At 48.8% G+C, this 17,518-nt stretch overlaps 1 protein-coding gene across 1 annotated transcript; it reads right to left on the bottom strand.

Annotated features, from left to right (window-relative positions):
• Positions 1-9,664: 9,664 nt before the first annotated feature.
• LOC115332188 (sulfotransferase ssu-1-like) lies at positions 9,665-12,541 on the bottom strand. Its single transcript, XM_029994541.2, has 2 exons — positions 12,505-12,541; positions 9,665-10,510 (listed from the first exon to the last, which is right to left on the bottom strand). The coding sequence occupies exon 2, from the start codon at positions 10,505-10,507 to the stop codon at positions 9,665-9,667; it is 843 nt and encodes a 280-aa protein (XP_029850401.2). The 5' UTR covers positions 10,508-10,510; positions 12,505-12,541.
• Between the last annotated feature and the right edge of the window lie 4,977 nt (positions 12,542-17,518).

The following is a 17,518-nucleotide window of genomic DNA, read 5'->3' as shown; positions in this document are numbered from 1 at the left end:
CTTTTCTACGTGCGCCAGACCATCAAAAGACACAAACGTATGTTCAAGATAGAAAGGGAGAAGTATGATTAAGCGTTCCACGCGCTCCGGAAATACGTTTCTTTATTGCTCTCGATACAATTGGTTACAGCATTAAAGATAACCTAATGTGGAACAAGGTAAAAAAACATATCAAACGCACCTTCCTCAAGTCCAATTATTCAAACATTTTGCTACCTCCCCCGATCAACGGAACAAAAACGCAGCGTGCAATTTTAGTGACGACGGGCGGGTTATGAAAGAGGTCGATATCTGGAACGGCCTCAAATCTGTTTCGATCACTATCGTCTTTGAAAAGAACGTCTGTTTTATGGGCTAGATCTTTACCGCGATACCAATTTCTAGGGAGGGTTTTCTTTTTTTTTTTCTTGAGTTAACCTTATTTCCAGAACAATGAGGGCTAGATCCCAGCGAATTTCTTTGGACCACTACTTCGCATTGTTCTGAAATCCAGGTTTTACCAGCTTAAAGTTCTTGACGACAGCTTTTTTGGCTTGGCCGGCGTACAAATCATGAGTCACGACGACATGTCCCCTCCTTGTCCGACACTGGTAGCATGAGGTTATCGCGTTATAAGTGGTCAACAACTGCTTTCATTTTCAAGATTTTTGAGCGTTGACCGACGGTACGGCAGAGCACACCGTCTCCATACGAGATGCACTTTTCCCTGTCCTGGAGCAGAGCCCTGTCTGCCACGCCTCTGACCATTGAAAGCTTTTCCGAGGACGGGAGTTTCGGATCGACGGTGAACTTGGGTCACTTTCCCAGGGCTGCGTTAAGGTTTACAGGCAGCGTCGCTGCACTGAGTTAGGTAACCCCTACTTGATTCATGTCGTTGGTTGGTCGCTTCTTCGGCAGTCCGGCTAATTTCTGGACTGCTGAAAATTTATGAACAAGGCGAAGGCCGAAGGCAGTCTAGGCGAAGGAAGTCGAACTTGAGGTGATGTCACAGCACAAGGATCTCTGAACAACTCGAAGTCAAGGGCAGAAAAAGTGCTATGATTTAGATCTCCTTGATCTGGCAAAGTTGAACACAAGTAAAAACCTGTCCCTGATTTTTGTTTTAGCGCCAAAAACGCATAAAACGGACTTTCTTTTTACTGCGATAGTGATGGAAAGAAATTCGTGGCAGTTCCAGATTTTTAACCTTCTGAGTCTGAACCCATTTGTCGTAACTGAAATTGCATGGTGCGTTTTTGGCCCGTAGCTTAAAGGCGCTGATAAAATATTTTTAAGAATAGGTCTAGAGGGAAGTGCAATGCCTTCTCAATTAATGTTGAATGTATGTTTTTAACCTGTTCCACAGCAGGCAATCTTTAGTGCAGTAACCAATTGTACTAAGAGAAATGAAAAAAAAAAAAAAAAACGGCCTCCCGTAGCGCCTCCGGTAGACGATGACACTTGCAAGTGCTGTAACCCCGCCCCCCCCCCCCCCCCCCCAACAAAAAAAGAAAACAAAACGTTTGTCATTTTACGACTTTGCCCATTCAAAACCAGTAAAAATAAGGTATCGCTATGTCCGGCCTCGGAGCTGCGTTGAAAAATTTATGTCGCCAAAGAAGGGGCAAGAGCTTCCTGTTACAGGTAAATCACCTATTAGGCTCGGGTGCTCCGCAAAAGGCCCTCACTGATGCGGCGGATGTTCTGAAAATACATTATAGGGCTGTTTCACGAAAGGTTAATGAACGGAAAAAATACCGGACATCATAACTTACCTTTATGCTATCTGCAACAACTTGAAAAACGTCGCGTCGCGTAGCAACGTTCCGGTTTTTTTATCGCCCCCGAATAAGCTTCCGGCGTTGTGCGAAATAATCAAAGCTCCAAAAAGGAATACTGACAAATGAAAATAAAAACACAACAAATTGTAGACGTTTCCAATTCCCTGTAGTGTCGAGTTAGAGTGCAGCTCTTGAGGAGGAGAAGGGGAAGAAACGTAGAGGAGGGTGTGCCCCTCCTCTTCCTTCTCGTACGCTCTCCTTCACCTCCTTCCTCCTCCTCCCTTCTACTCCTCCTCTCTTCCTCCCCCTACCTCTCCCCCTCCTCCATCCTCCTCCTCTCATTCTCCTCCGCTCCTCCTCCATTCCTCCATCCCTCCTCCTCCCTATCCCTCTTCCATCCCGCGTGACGCCACTCTTGACCCTAGTGACCCTCGTGACGTCACTCGCAAAGGCCTCGTGAAGGTCGTGACCTTCATCGTGACCTTCACGAGTGACCTTTGTGACGTAACTCGTTACCCTAGTGACTTTCGTGACGTCACACATGACATCATGTGTGACGTTTTTATGAGTAACATCCTATAATGCAACGCGTGGTGACGCCCACGGCGACGGCGAAGGCGACGCCGCTCAAGCCGGAAAAGGTCGCCTAAGAGCTGCGCTCTAAAAGATTTTAAAATGTCCAACCTCTGTTGCCTACGACCTGCCACTATCTTGCTAGCGCAACTATGTAGGGCAAACAGGCCGCTGCTTTAATTACCGTGCTAGAGAACAGGCAGCAGCACTCAAACAGATATTGTGTGGGCATTTTGCAATGCATTGTGATCGGTGCCCGTACACCCCCTCGTTGTCAAACAAAACCATTCTAGGACGGCACAGCGGAAAAACAACTAGGGAAATTCACGAAGCGCTTGTCATCAAATTAAGGGGCGCCGATAGGTGTATCAGTACACCGTCTGTGGCCCTGTCCGATAAAAAAAAATGTTATTTTGTGTGAGAAAGCGGGGTTACTGGAAGTAACTGTGTTTTATTAAAGTATTTAAGTTAGTGTATTTTTAATGAGCTCTCTGTTGCGTGTGCGCTTTGTGTGATCGATACCTACTTCACTTTGTCCCTGTTCTTTGGCGCTTCTATCCAGTCATGAACCATTTAGACCAACTGAACTTTTTGTTAAATCACTTCATTATGTTACATGTCTTGTCAGACCTCCTCCCCCTTCACCAGATGGACCCATAAATCTGTCCCTGCTCGAGACTCTCCACGCAGTTGGTTTTAGCGATGTGCCAGTAGGACTATCGGACTTTTGTCAATAATGAATCAGATTAACTATACTTTCACATCCAAGCAAATTTCTACTCAGCCAGCAGTCACAGTACGTCCTCTCAAAGCCTTGGCACATAAGTGCCTATATTTCCTTCAGAAACCATTCCCCCAGCCTCCTGTTCTTCAGAAAAGTAATTCCTCCAGTTTCCAAGGACCTTGCGTTTTGGAGACAAAAGTTTTCTTGCGAGCTGTACTTCCCAATTGTTTTCCACGCTCGTGCTTGCAATCACTGCCGCCATTTTGTCCGCAAGCCCTTCAAGCTTAATAGCTAGCTTGTCATACAAGAAGCCAGTGATCGTGAGTATACATATCCTCTCACATCAGCATGCATTCACGAGAATGTGATAAACAGCATGTTACCCTATTAGAGAAACCACATGTACCCAAAACCCATATGCCATGTGTGGGAGACGAGAAGGGTGGAAGACAATGGGGCTGTGGAGACACGAGCTGACGCGAGACAGAGCACGCTGCGCCTGGCTGGGCCGGGCAGGAATGGTGGAGCAGGTCTGGCCATGAAGACCCCGGAGCGGCCCACCAGCGAGGTTGGGACCTGTACCGGCGGGAACGGCGAACCCATGGCCATGCTAGCCTAGGCCATGACGATCCCGGAGTAATTCCGCAGCGAGACTGACTCGGGCTATGTATCCGGAACAGCTAAGGTACGCAGCGCTGGCTTGGGAAGGACGATCCGCAGGCTTGAGCACGGACTCCGACTTCGAGGTCTGAATGACGGGAGACAAACAGGTCGGCGGGGCCGGACTCGCGACTTTCGAGTAAGGGGAACCCGGAAGTACAGTAAGCCCATTCGCTGTATTCTAGTTGTACTGATTCACTGCTTGGGAGACGAGCGAAGAAATGGCCGATAGGGTGGCGATTATTATAGAGCTACCCCACATAAAAATGGCGCCAAACGTTGGGCCCGGTCACTATGCCTCTACTTCTGGACGTACCCAGTGAGTCCACGGATTTGTTACGCAGGTTGTTCACTAACGCTAACAACTCCCGTCGAGATCAAGTATGTTGGAAGTTTGACGACTTGTCTCACGGCAGAGCTCAGCGGGTGTCTCCTCGAGTAGGGTACCGAAAGGACTCGAAGGACGAGGTGGCGGATGCGCTCTCTCGAACACCCTAGAATAGCATTTGGGAGGAGGCGATGCAACCGGGTGTAACGGGGAGTGCGAGTGAGATGTAAGAAAGTCCTCTTAGGAGGCGGAGGATGAGGCACCGCATGTTCGCTGGACGGCTCGATGACGGCTGGCAGGAAATGAAACAGCCAATACTTGCTGCAGACTCAGGACTTTGCACGAGGGAACCAAAGGTCGTGGCTTGAGGCAATAGGGTGAGCAAGGAAGAGCTTGTCGAGGCCCGGGAAGCAGATAAGTCTTCGTCAGCCGGTGTCGTAAAAATTGCGGAAATAGCAGTTGATACCGGGGAACGGGTTTCGGGTTTTAGTTTAACTAGTCTGTACATATTGCTAAAAGTCGGGTCAGATGAACAGGGAAAAAAATAGGATATGGAGGAATGGACTGGACAACGATGTGTTTCTCCAGTCCTTTACTTCGTGCCCTCGTTTTTTCCGTGTTCAACTGGCCTGGTTGCCAACAATACCGGGAACGTTGGCGGACGAGTTTGTCAGCTGGTGTCAATAAAATGGCGAGAAAAGCAGTTGCCCCCGGGATCGCTGGAGGACGTGTTTGTCTGAGGGTGTCGCAAAAGATTGCGCAGAATAGCAGCCAATACCGGGACCGCTGGCACGCAAGTTAATGGAGAATACGATTCGGGCCTGCTGGGCCAAAACGTCTTCTTATTCCGTGTCATCCTGACGAACGACGAAGGGCAGGGGGACGACTCTTTCTTCGCGGGAGTGGTTCCTAGAAAGATACGGAGGTGATTTATCAGATGCTTTTTCGACTTCATTCTGGCTTTTTGTGGCAGTGGCAGCAAGACATTTTTTGGGGTTTATATTACATTATGACGTCGCCGGGGATGAGGCGAAAGACATTGCGTTGGGCTTGTAGCTGCCAAGCTTGCCTTGAGTCGCGAACGGTTCGAGTGGGCTAGCTCGCTGAGCTGCCGCCCCCTCCAAGGGCTCATGAGTCCCCAGAGCCCGGATGCACGTGGACGGGACTGGACGTTGTATTTTACATCGATTCGCACACGGTATACGCTGCCGTTTGGGAACGCGGATGTGGTATGGCCATTCCGCCACGGGCTTTGGATCCCTTCGCTTTCGCAACAGTTCCACTATGTTTACGCCATCGTTACATAATCCTGAGGGACACTCGCCCTCGGAGCAGCGCAGCTAGTGGTTTTATTGCATCACTTGCTCTGAGGTGAGAGGACCTTTACGAGGTAAAGACGCGAGCGTTGTGTATACCTTCTAGTCTTACTCGGCGAGAAAAACACAAGAAGTCTGGCTCTGTTCACATCGCTGACTTGAAGGGATTTTACTATAGAGTTGGGAAGATGATTAACGTTATGTTGCCGTAGTACACAGGAAATCCCCTGTTAGTGGCGACTAAGGAGCGAGCTCCAGAATGAGGACTCGCCGAGTTAGCCGCACGGTACACAACTTTGTCGGCACGTATTTTCGCCGTAGGCTCTACTGCAAAAAATGCTTGCCGACGAAATCTCCGACGCGTACAGACTGATGCTTCCATGGCCGCTGCCACAATGTGCAGCCAAGTGTTTTTCCTTGTATGTTGTTTTCACACTTCTATCTCCGCAGGATGGCTTACTAAAAAGACAACCATAGACGGCGTAACCCTGAAAGCCTACAGGGATGAGACGCGGGCCCATTCGTTTTAGCAATTGCTCAGGGAGACTGACACTGGTTTGGCCTGGCGGAACATCAGGGTAGCCATTCATAGACACGACGGCACCGGCGGTGACAAGCCGGAGGAACGGCTAAAAGTCGAAGGGGCTTGGTGGACTCTCCGAGTCTGGCAGACGCGGGCAGTTTTACTTACGTGACGACATCAACGCGAATAGACGGCAGGTTCATCCGCGTCAGAGGGACCAGCTTAGTACAGGCTTCCTGCTGCACCGTGGTCAATATGACAGCGAGAGACGGACAGGGGGCCGATGACACTGTCTTTCGCAGCTTCGCTGGAAGAGCCAGCTGAATCGGCGAAAAGAAAGACCGACACCGGGGATACCACGATCACCTACGCCACTCTCGGACGCTAAAACGTGGCTACCCCCACAACACCAATAGCAGCCCCTTCTGCCAACACCTGAGACGCCCCCGACCACAGCGTTCACGTCTGTTTCTACAGTCCACTGATTAATACACCGGCTGACATGGGAGAACTCCGCTATGAGGCCCATGAGATACCGACTAGCGAAAGACCCCCGAAGTCCCCGCCTTGAGAGGGGGGAGAGTCAGGGAGACGAGGGTGGCGCGAGACTGAGCGTGCTGCGCGAGGCTGCGCAGGGCAGTAACGCTGGAGCTGGTTTTACCCATGGCGATCTCCAGAGTGGTCAATAAGCGAGGAACAGACCAGAACCGGTGGGAACGGCAAGCCCTGACCATAACAGCCTCGGCCATAATGATCCTAAAGAGATTCCGCAGCAAGACTCGGTCTGTGATAGCCCGGAACAGTTAGAGTACGCAGCGCTAGCGTGGGAAGGACAATCAGCAAGGCTGGACATGGAGTCTGACTGCGAGCACTGAACGACGGGCGAAATCCAGGGTCGGCGGGCCTGGTCTGCAGGCTCTCATGAACGGGCAACCGCGAAGTACAGTAGACTCATTCGCTGTCACTTCGTTGTGTTGAGTTCCTCGTTGTGAGACGAGCGAAGCACCGACCGATCGCGCGGCGATTATTATAGAGCGACCCCACACATGATACCTTATAAAAACCGTGTAACCTCTTATATGCACGTATTTAATAACAATAATAATAGTACCTTTATTTTTTCCAACAAAATACAATTTTGAAGAGGGGACACGGGAAAAAAAGCTGTGAAAACAGCTTGACGAGCCCCGAGCCACCTATACCCTTTCCCACTTTCCGCAAGCATCAAAGCCTTGGGGGCAAACTATGTCAATCTTATACAAAAAGTCCCGATTCACCCGGTGGCTACGGTCCTTGTCGGAGTGCCCCATACCAGCTTTGCCCTTTCGTTTGACCGCTCATCGTATTTCGAGGTGCGCAACAGCTTCCTTCAATAATATGACGTGCCAATCTCCTGCCGTGATATATATGATTAATGGCACGCTCTGCAATGTGAGATATATGGAGGGAACTAAAAATTCTAAGATAACCCGCTACAATGGCCACAATTCAGACATTGTAAAAAAGCAAAGTACACCAGTTGCATAACACTTCTACTGTAACGTATACCATAATATCAATACGTATCTAAAATTTACCGCCGTGAAACGTAATTCTAAAAATGAATTCACACGTAAAAGTAGAGAGTCACGTTAATTATCAAAATTTAGTTTGTTAGCTCCACTTGACATTAATATCTAAAAAAGAAAACTCCACAGTCTGTTGCAGGCTTCAGGTTGGTTTAGGCAAAACACTATCACATCCCGTAATTCCGAAGAAAAAAAGGAAAACAGCATTTTGTTAGCTGGTCAATATCTGCCTACCAGTCCGATAATCCACCAGTGCGCGATTTGTCTCACGCTGCTAGAGGCGGCGTGTCCAGTTACACTGCGAAGATGGTTTGCGGCTTCCCGCGTCGTCTCCTCGCCTCCGTCACTCGCCGTTCACTTCACTAATGTGTTGTTATTGTTTTTACCACTGATGCGCCTAGTTTTGATTATATACATGTTATTCCAGTTTTTAGAGCGGGCTTGGGGATATGGGGAAGTCGCCCTTTACTTATTTTTTTTTTTTTTTGCTTTCGCAGGAGATTGTTTGACAAAGATTCCTTTTTTCTTTTTTGTTTTTTTTTTGTTTTTTAGTTTTGTTTCCTATGTACATGACGGTAAGCCAACGCCCCTAACGGGCCGAACGTGCTCGACTTTAACGCCTCGACCAGGACGCGATTGGTCTCCACGCCGCACCACACGGCGTGTGCAGTTACGCCAAGAAGGTGGTTTACGGCCTTCTGCGTCTCCTCGTCTCCGGCGATCATTGTTCACTTCACTAATGTTAATGGTTTTCATTGGTGACCCACCCAGCTTGGATTAAATACTTGTGTTTTTTTTTTGTTTTAAAGCGAGCTTGGCAACAAAAGGAACGCAGCCTTTTACTATACATGTTTTTCTTTCCCTGGGGAATGCCCTGACCGACTGTTGCATGTTGGTGTGTTTTTCTTTTTTGCTATAGCATGTCTGAGTGTTGTTAGTAACATGGCCACCTGTCTGTGAGTGTTTTTGAGGTCGACTTGTGTATTTTTATTATTTCCTCCTTCTCTCTGTCGAGCTCAGACCAAAACATCCTGCAATCTGTATTTCCCTACCCTAGAGAAAGAAAAGCCTCTGCTCGAAACGTCGAAAATGAAGCCTCTGCTGCTGCTCACAAATTCGTTCTATGTCCTGACAACTAGTTCGGGACACTTGAGCGCCTTGAAAATGCGGTCTGCCAAAACGGCGACAAATACGGGCTTTTAGATTAACTGTGCAGGTAAGGCCAGTCACACATGAAACATATTGACGGTGCTTGCATCCGCCTCAACATACCCAGGTATGCCCCTAGATATAGTCAGGTTTAATCCATCTTTTGATACAACCAGGAGCGCCGGTGAAGAGCGCACACATATCTTAGAGTTAAATAACTCACATTTGCGTTATGGGTTACACAATAAGAAGACTACTGACAACTTTTCAATGAATGCGATGCTTTTGAATGTAATACCCTTCAGAACTTAACGGTCAATTTAATTGTTCCCGTAAATCACACAGAAAGGCAAAAACTCCTTAAAATCGCACTATATCTAAATGTAAAGAAATTTTTAATTGTGAGGTACCATTATAGCCACAAGTTTGAACCTATCACAGAAACCAAGAGGATGTTTACCGAATTTGAAACAAATTGCCCAATACACTATAATCTTAATTCGCTTGCACAAAAAACCAAAATGGTGACATGTTCGATAACAACATCGCAATGTGCATTGCTTTAAAGTTGAGTTTAAGTGCAGTTACTAGTAAGTATGCCTGGTCATGCACTTGCAATTTTTAGTAAGAAACATGTAGCAGGGATGGCGAAAGTGACAACTTAAACTTACACAAACGTCACTTGGAAAACTTCAAATCAAACTATTTATTTGATTCATCTAAATAAATCAGGCATACGTGTATACAAATTCAGTTAAAATTGCAGTCACTGTAAGATTAACAATGCATGGCTTGCCTTATTATCTTCATATCATTTGAAGTGTTCTTCGGCTTTCGTATTGGTGCGACCTAATTGGCAGAGAAGCGACAATAATATAACCAAAATTCACTACGCCAAGCGTTTTCTTTTGTTTATAGCGACGTAATCAAAGACAGCTCACGACAAAATTTTTGCCGCGTGGATAGGGAATACTAACCACACGACAAAAATGTTTTTTCTCGATGAACGGTGGAACAGAGTCATTATTGTTCATGCTCTAGCTAATTAGTCAAACATTAGCATCTAGGCGGCCTCTTTACGATCCACAAGCCAGTCCAAGTCATCCCAAAGACTTAGCACAGAAGTACCTTTCATTTCCTCGAACAACTTTTTCTTCAGTCGCTCGGACTGTTCTTTCGAAAAGTAATTCCTCCAGTCTCCAACGACGCCTTTCCTCACGAACTGTACTCCCCAATCCTTCACCATCTCTGTCATACTCGTACTGTCAATTATATCCGTCATTTTTGCTTCGTCTTCCGCAAGCTCCTTAGCGAGTTCTCCATCAATGAAACCAGCCATCTTCAGCACAGATCCCTTCATATCAGCATGAATCGACTCGTACGTGAGAAACAGCACGTTAGGCTCGTCTTTCTTGGCGTACCAAGATAGAAGGTTCTCAAAGTAGCTGCCGAAGTCCGTGAGGCCCTCGATGAAAAGTTCGAAATACTCGTCAAAAGTTCCATCTTGGAAACAGTAATCCGTATATGTTTTCGTGTGATGGTAAAAAGACACACAGCAGTCTTTAGAATTCCTGGCCACGTATATGTACTTGGTGGATGGCGAGAAAGGCGCCAAGTGAAAGGGCAGGTGAGTGAAAATGATTCGCGGTCTGTCGGCCCTTAGGGTGCCGTCCAGACCGTGCATCTCGAGAAAGCTCCATCCCGGTGTGACGCCCCTGCAGACTCGGAAGCACGCCTTGACGATTTCCAGCACCCAGTGAGTGCCGCACTTGGGGAAGGTAACCAGGATGATGTCGCTGTCCTCTGGTTGATAGCGAAGTCCGCTCCTGTAAACTTCTTCGGAGAAGAATCCCGGCAAGCGGAAGCCATCAATGATCTGGATGGCGGGTCGGTCTCTCTCCATCATTCTCTGGGACACAAAGCGCACGTCGTTGATCTGTCAGTCTGAGACTCCTCTCAGTAGAGCACGTTAGAGGCCTTCAAAAGGAACTCCTTTAAAAGATTGGCAAATCACCTTCCGATTTCGGCCCATCGGCCTGCGTTGGCTCCTGAATCCTTTAAAGAAATTCGTTCTGACGTCTTTAAAGTGCCCCATTCACAGGGTTGTGAACCACACTCTAGATTCTTTGTCACTCGAATAGAAATGGGAAGAGGGTGAATATACAACCATGTCATGTTGAACGTTGAAGCTGCATTTGTGGCCTATCAGTGAACCACCTTTTAATCAGATAATGGTCAGCGCTGTGTTTTCTGGGGAGTGCTGGTTTTAGGCCATCAATCTGTTAAGGAGGCATGCGAAAAAACCCAGAATATCTCACGGATCTCAAAAATATTGGGGAAATAAGGTTCTACAGCTAGCACTTCGTTTTTAGCACACAAAAACGCGTGGATATTTATGGCAACGAATTGACATGCATTTTTTTAAGAAAGCAATTGGTGTGTGGGTATGTTCATAAAGCCTGAACTTAGTCTGCCTGCAGATCGGGCGACTTGTCTATCGGCTGTAGACGAGCAATTTAGCCAGTGCGGTACAACCGCTAGACTGGGGTCTTTAACGTGTACCACGCAGTAGTGATAAACAACAGCATGCCGGTACGATGCTCGTCCACATCGAAACGTGCAGGGATGTGGATTGAATCGAGAATTCCTAGGCTCTGCAGCGCGAGCTTTGGCTCCACGTGCTCGGAGTTGGAGTGCGCTAGCCCATGGTGTGCATATGTTTAATGGAACCATGCGCGCAATTCGTAAGCAGTAAATCCGCTCGTTTTTATTTTAATGGTCTGGAAGCATTTTGGCGCGTTCCGAATGTAGAGTTCTTTTCGCCCGATTTTAGGCAGTGTCATACACGAGCAGATAGAAAGAAGAAAATTCTCCCTTGATTCTTCGTTCAGTTTGAGAAAAAAAAAAAGGAGACTTTCTCCTCTCTGTGGGGAGTAGTTCAGAGACGCGCTCCTGTTGGGACAGGAGGAGAGAAGAGGGCCAGAGGGAACGTGGGGATGGACACGGTGAACAACTTCTTTTTCCGGCAGAGTAGGATTTTGTAGGTATGGTTTGAACTGCACGCTTTACCCCAAAAATGTTTTATTAGGTTCATTTGGACTAGTGCACCTTTGCGCTTTGACTTTGTCTAATAAAATGCCGTAGCATGCAAAATTGATAGTTCAAGATTGTTTTTATGTGGAGTGCGATCCGTCGGCCACTCAATCTCTGTGTAAACAGCTGCACGGGCCTGCAACGAAAAGTCAAGTCTGTGCTATGCTACATTTTTACCGAATTCAGTCACCCAACGGGAACAGAGATAGATCCGTGTGTCAAAGGCGCCGTTCAAGAAGGCTAAGCAATAAAGACGGCACTACCGCGAATGCCGACTATATCAGCAGATGGGACTCTTTTAAGCTACTCTGTAAACAACTTCGTCATCGCGGCATTCATTGTCACGTAGGTTTGATGTACTTACGTGAGTTTTATTTTCTTGTTTGTCCATCCGGCTTGGACACTCGCAGTCTTCAGAATAGAATTTATATATAAAAACTTAAATAAATAAATATTTAATTAATTAACAACTTTCAGGCCGCTGTCACACTGCTCATACATCCTACAATGTAAATTGTGGTCCCTGCAGACATGACAGAAGAAGAAACGTCGGAGACGCATCAAGAACACTCGAAGACTGCTTTGCTTCTTACATATCGATGCGTCGAACATGACTGCAGGCAGTACTTGTATGGTCAATGTAACAGGGTCATCCTACGAGAAAGAGACACGCCTCAAACAGTGTTTTCACGCCGTTTTATATATATATATATATATATATGTTAGCAGTGTGAGCATCGCTTTACGCCAGCCCAAATGTACAAAAAAAGAGCGTTCAATGAGCAACTCAATTCGAGCCCGTCTACTCACCCAAGCGCGTGGGGAACTCCTTCAAAACGGTCTGCAAGCTCCACCTGCGAGCGAGAGAGTCACGACTAATTGCTACATCTAACGACTACACACCCGACGAGCGTGGTGAAACAGTTTGACAGGAAGTCGGACCTGCGTCAACCGTGCCAGCTGCCAGACAACGCGACCCAATTTCGGTATGTGCGAGCTTAGTCGAAACACAAAATGAGCACCGTGTTTTGATTAGCGCTGAGTGTTTGTTTATAATGTTCTCTAAACCCCCTCGTACGTACTATGCCCAATGGTCACGTACATGGTTTGGGGCAGGTGACGTCACAGTGTCACGACACGGTGTCCCACGACGTCGCGTCACGTGACACAGAGTAGAGTGACGTCATAGCTTCGTCACATTGTGGTTTTTAGTCTCACGCCATGGTGTCACGTCACGTTCATTGCGTCATATTGCATCATGTGGTCAGATGGTTAGTGCGACGTGGCGACGTTATCCTGATGAAGTGACGTGGTCACATCTTGCTGATCACATCATGCGTCCATCGTGAGCTAAATGTGGCGGACAATACCTTGCCCGTCAAATTTAGCATTTCTACAATGCATTCCGTAACTCTAAAATTAGCGGGACCTAATTCGCGCTATTTAGTCGGTGTCTGACGGTTTTTTAGACGATTCTCGTGATGCCTTGTCACGCTTTGTAGGCACGGCGGAAATTGCCCATTGGACATTGACCGCTTAAAAACAAAACCGTGCTCACTGTGGCAGGTGCTGCTATTCATTCAGAAAGGAGCTGGCGCGAGACAGCGTGCTGCGCGAGGCAGGGCCGGGCGGGAGCGATGGAGCCGGTCTGGCCCATAGAAATGCCTGGAGCGGCCGACCAGCGAGGTTCCGACCAGGACCGGCGGGAGCGGCGAGCCCTGGTCATACCGGCCTAGGCCATGACAATCCCGGAGTTGTTCCGCAGCGAGTCTCGGGCAATATAGCCCGGAAGAGGTAGCCTACGCAGCGCTAGCGCGAGAAGGACGATCCGCGGGTCTGAGTACGGACTCTGACTGCGCGATCTGAATGGAGGGCGACAAGCATGATTGGCGGGCCCGGACTGCCGGATCTCGAGGAAGGGCAACCGGGAAGCACAATAAGCCCATTCGCTGAATTCTCGTACTGTCATGTCACTCATTGGGAGAGGAGCGAAGCACATCGATAGTGCGGCGATTATTGTAGAGCGCTCCCACATAAAAACGGCGCCCAACGTGGGGCCCGGTCAGAATGCGTCTGCTTCTGGTCGTACGCAGTGAGTCCCAGGTATTCGCTGAGCGAGTTGTTCACTAACGCTATCGATGCCCGTCGAGATAAAGTCTGTTTTAGTTTTGGAGACTTGCCTCACAGCAGAGCTCAGCAGGTGTTTCCTCGAGTCGAGTAGCGAAAAAACTCAAAGGACGAAGCTGCGGATGCGCTCTATCCAGTAACCCAGAATTGCAGTAGGAAGGAGGTGATGCAACCAGGAGTGTCGAGAAGTGTGAGTAAGATGAAAGAACGTCGTCTTCGGAGGCGGAGGAGAGGACGGCATGCTCGCTGGAAAGCTGAATAACGGCTGGAAGGAAATGAAACAGCCAGTACTCGCTGTAGATTTAGGACGTTGCTCGAGGGGAACAAAGATCGTTGCTTGGGGCTGAAGTGGTGAGCAAAAAAAGACCATGTCGAGGCCCCGAGAGCAGATGGGTTTTTGTCTGCGGGTGTCAGAAAAATTGCAGGAATAGCAGTTGACACCGGGAACGCTAGCAGGCAAGTTAATGAGCACCACGATTCACGTCTGCTGGTCCAAGACGGCTTGTTGTTCCGCATCATCGCAACGAACGACAAAGGGCAAGGGGACGACTCTCGCTTCAGGGGGGTGGTTCCTAAAAAGCTACGAAGGTGACGTACCGGATGCTTTTTTGACTTCATTCTGGCTGGTTGTGGCAGTAGCAGTAAGACATTTTATAAGTTATGTCACATCACGACCTCGCAGGGAATGAGGCGAAAGGCATTCTGGTGGGCTTGTAGCTGTAAAGCTTGCCTTGAGGCGCAAACAGTTCCAGCAGGCTATCTCTCTGAGCTGCCGCCCCCTCCGAGGCAAAATGAGTCCCTAGAGCCCGTATGCGCGTGGACGGGACGGGACGATGACGCTTACATCGAGTCGCACAAGGTATACGCAGCCGTTACGGAACGGGGTATGGTATTTCCCATCCCGCCACTGGCATTGGATTCCTTTGCTTCCGCAATAGTTTGACTGGGTTTACGCCATAGTCACCCAGTCATGAGAGAAACTCGTCCTCTGAGCAGCGCAGCTACTGGTTTTTCCGCATCGCTTGCTCCAAGGTGAGAGGGACCCTAGAAGGTAAACACGCGAGCGTATTGTCATACTTCTAGGCTTACTCGGCGGGATACAAACGAGGTGTCTGGCTGAGTTCACATCGCTAATTTCAAGGAATTCTACCGTCACGCTGCGAATATGACTAACATGATGTTGCCGTAAAGCACAAGAAATCCCTTGTCTGTGGCGACCCAGAAGCGAGCTCCAGAATGAGGATTCTCCGAGTTAGCCGCACGGTACACACCTTCGTCGGCACGTATTTTCGCAGCATCATCTACTGCAAAAATGCTTGCCGACGAAGTCGCTGACGCTCACAGGCCGACGCTTACATGGCCGCTCCCACAATCTGCGGCCGCGTGTTTCTTTATTGTGTATTGTTTTAGCACTTAGTTTTCCGCAGAATGGCTTCCTAGAAAAAAAAAAACATACGCGGACACCCAGAAAGTCCACCGGAATCATACACGAGCCCATTCGTTTCCCCAAGTGCTCAGGGTGATTGACACTGGTTCGGCCTGGCAGACCACGAGTGTAGCCATCCATGGAGACGACGGCACCGGTGGTGACCAGCTGGCGGAACGCCGAAAAGCCGAAGTGGCTTGGGGGGCTCCGCGATCTCGACGGACGCGGCCAGTTCTTTTTACGCTCGCGGCGACATCAACGAGGAAAGGGGCAAGTTCGTCCACGTCGGTGAGACCAGCTTAGAACAGGCTCTCTGCTGCATCGTGGTGAACTGAACAGCAAGCGACAGACAAGGGGCTGTCGATATTGTCTTCCGCGGCTTTGCTTAAAAACACCAGGTGAAACCTGTAAAAAAAAAAAAGACCTACAACGTAGGTCCCGCGATCAACTGCGCCGCTTTAGGGCGCTACAACATGGCCACCCCGGCAACACCAATAGAAGCCGCTTCTTCCAACACGTCAGACGTCCCCGACTGCAACGTTCACGTTTGTTCACGTTACACCGGCTGGCATGGAAGAACTCCTCTTAGCGGCCCATGAGATCCCGAGTACCGGAAGCCCTTCGAAGTCCGGGCCTTGATGGGGGTAGAATGTGGGAGATGAAGGGTGGAAGACGACGGTGCCGAGGAGGCACGAGCTCACGCGGGAAAGACCGTGGTGCGCGAGGCTAGGTTGGGCAGGACCGATGGAGCCGCTTTGGCTCATCGCGATCCGGAGCGGTCCACCAGCGAGGTTTGCTGCCGGACCGACTGAACGGCGAGCCCTGGCCATACCGGCCTAGGGCCTGACAATCCCGGATTGGCAGGTATCGTCACCCTGGATTGTGTAAAAGTTCCACCAGGCGTCGATGCCCTAACTTGTGGCCGTGAGTACTAAGTATGATACGCAGTAGACTCCCCATGTACTAGCTGATTGTGTGTCTCGTTTCCCTTGTTAATCGAATCTTTTTCAACAACAAGCATCTCGAAGGATTTTCGCTATCACCTGGGGGGATTGGTAGCCGAGAGGGCTAGCGCACACCAGCTCCGAGCACGTGGAGCGAAAGCTCGAGGTGCAGAAAATAGGGATCCTGGGTTCATTCCTGCCACTCCCCTACCCCTTTCCGTTTCAATCCTGATGACCATCATACTGGCGTGCATCACTACTGCAAGGAGCCCGTTAAAGATTCCCGGCTATGAGTCGTGCTACACTGGATAAATTGCTCATCTACAGTGGGTAACAAGGTCGCCGTGTTTTGGCAGACTAAGCTCCTATTGTATAAACAACCAACGACCCATTTGTTTTTTGCTATCACCTGCTTGTCCGATGCGTGAAATTTCATCATCCAAGGACATGATGACAACATTTTCTGCGGACACGTACCAAAGAACGTTAGAAGCTGGATTGCTTCGTACACAGCTTCCAATACGCTCCGTTCGGGAACTATAGGGGACGCTTTGAAATACTCGCATAGCGCCGCTGTTGGAGGAGCTGGCGTTCGACAGTGAGGCGCGTTCAGCAGCCTGCGGTGCCTTTCCGTATGCGAAGCTGTGGTGGCGGAAGTGCGCACGTACGGAACGTTTGCTTTTTGAGCCGATACGTTGTGTGTGACATTGCATGAGTGCTGGGGCAGACCTAAAAAGGCCATCTAGCAGTTCTCCGCTTCATATATTGAGTTCGAGTCTTTAATAGGCGCCATTTCTTTAGTTGCGGTCGCAAAAGGGGTTGGAGCAATTTTCCGAAAAGGAAGATGGCCGCACCGTAACTGCTCTCAGTAGAAAATTTGGCTCGTCACTGTAAACGTAGGACTACTGGGACGATGAAATTTGGAGGCGAGGGAGATGTTCGCTAAGCTTGAGCACAAAGTGTGCTAAGTTTCATTAAGACTGCAGGTGTGAAAGTTATGTTTCGAAGGAATAAAGGAATAAAGCTGTACGGGATATCCAATATTGGACCCGAAATGTTGTGTTATAACCGCGCTCTGCGAAGTGAAAATTTGGGCGCACAGGTGCTTGCAACATGACAGTAACTTGACACAACACTTATTGTATCAAAAAGAGGCGGTGTGGCATGGGAAACCAGGTGGAAATTTCGTTCGGGTGGCGAACCTGAATTGGAACCGCTTTTGACCGCCAAGGGCTGTCAAGAGAATACCACTGGTTTGGGAGGTGTACGCTTTACAAGTAGGAAGGGACCAGTGAACGGTACTTTCAATTAAAAAAAGTTTACAATA

Source organism: Ixodes scapularis, unplaced genomic scaffold (genome assembly GCF_016920785.2).
Source record: "Ixodes scapularis isolate PalLabHiFi unplaced genomic scaffold, ASM1692078v2 PGA_scaffold2__306_contigs__length_199485367, whole genome shotgun sequence".
Classification (NCBI taxonomy): Eukaryota; Metazoa; Arthropoda; class Arachnida; order Ixodida; family Ixodidae; genus Ixodes; species Ixodes scapularis.
The sequence above is the reverse complement of the archived record's forward strand: the minus strand, read 5'-3'. Positions and strand labels throughout refer to the sequence as shown.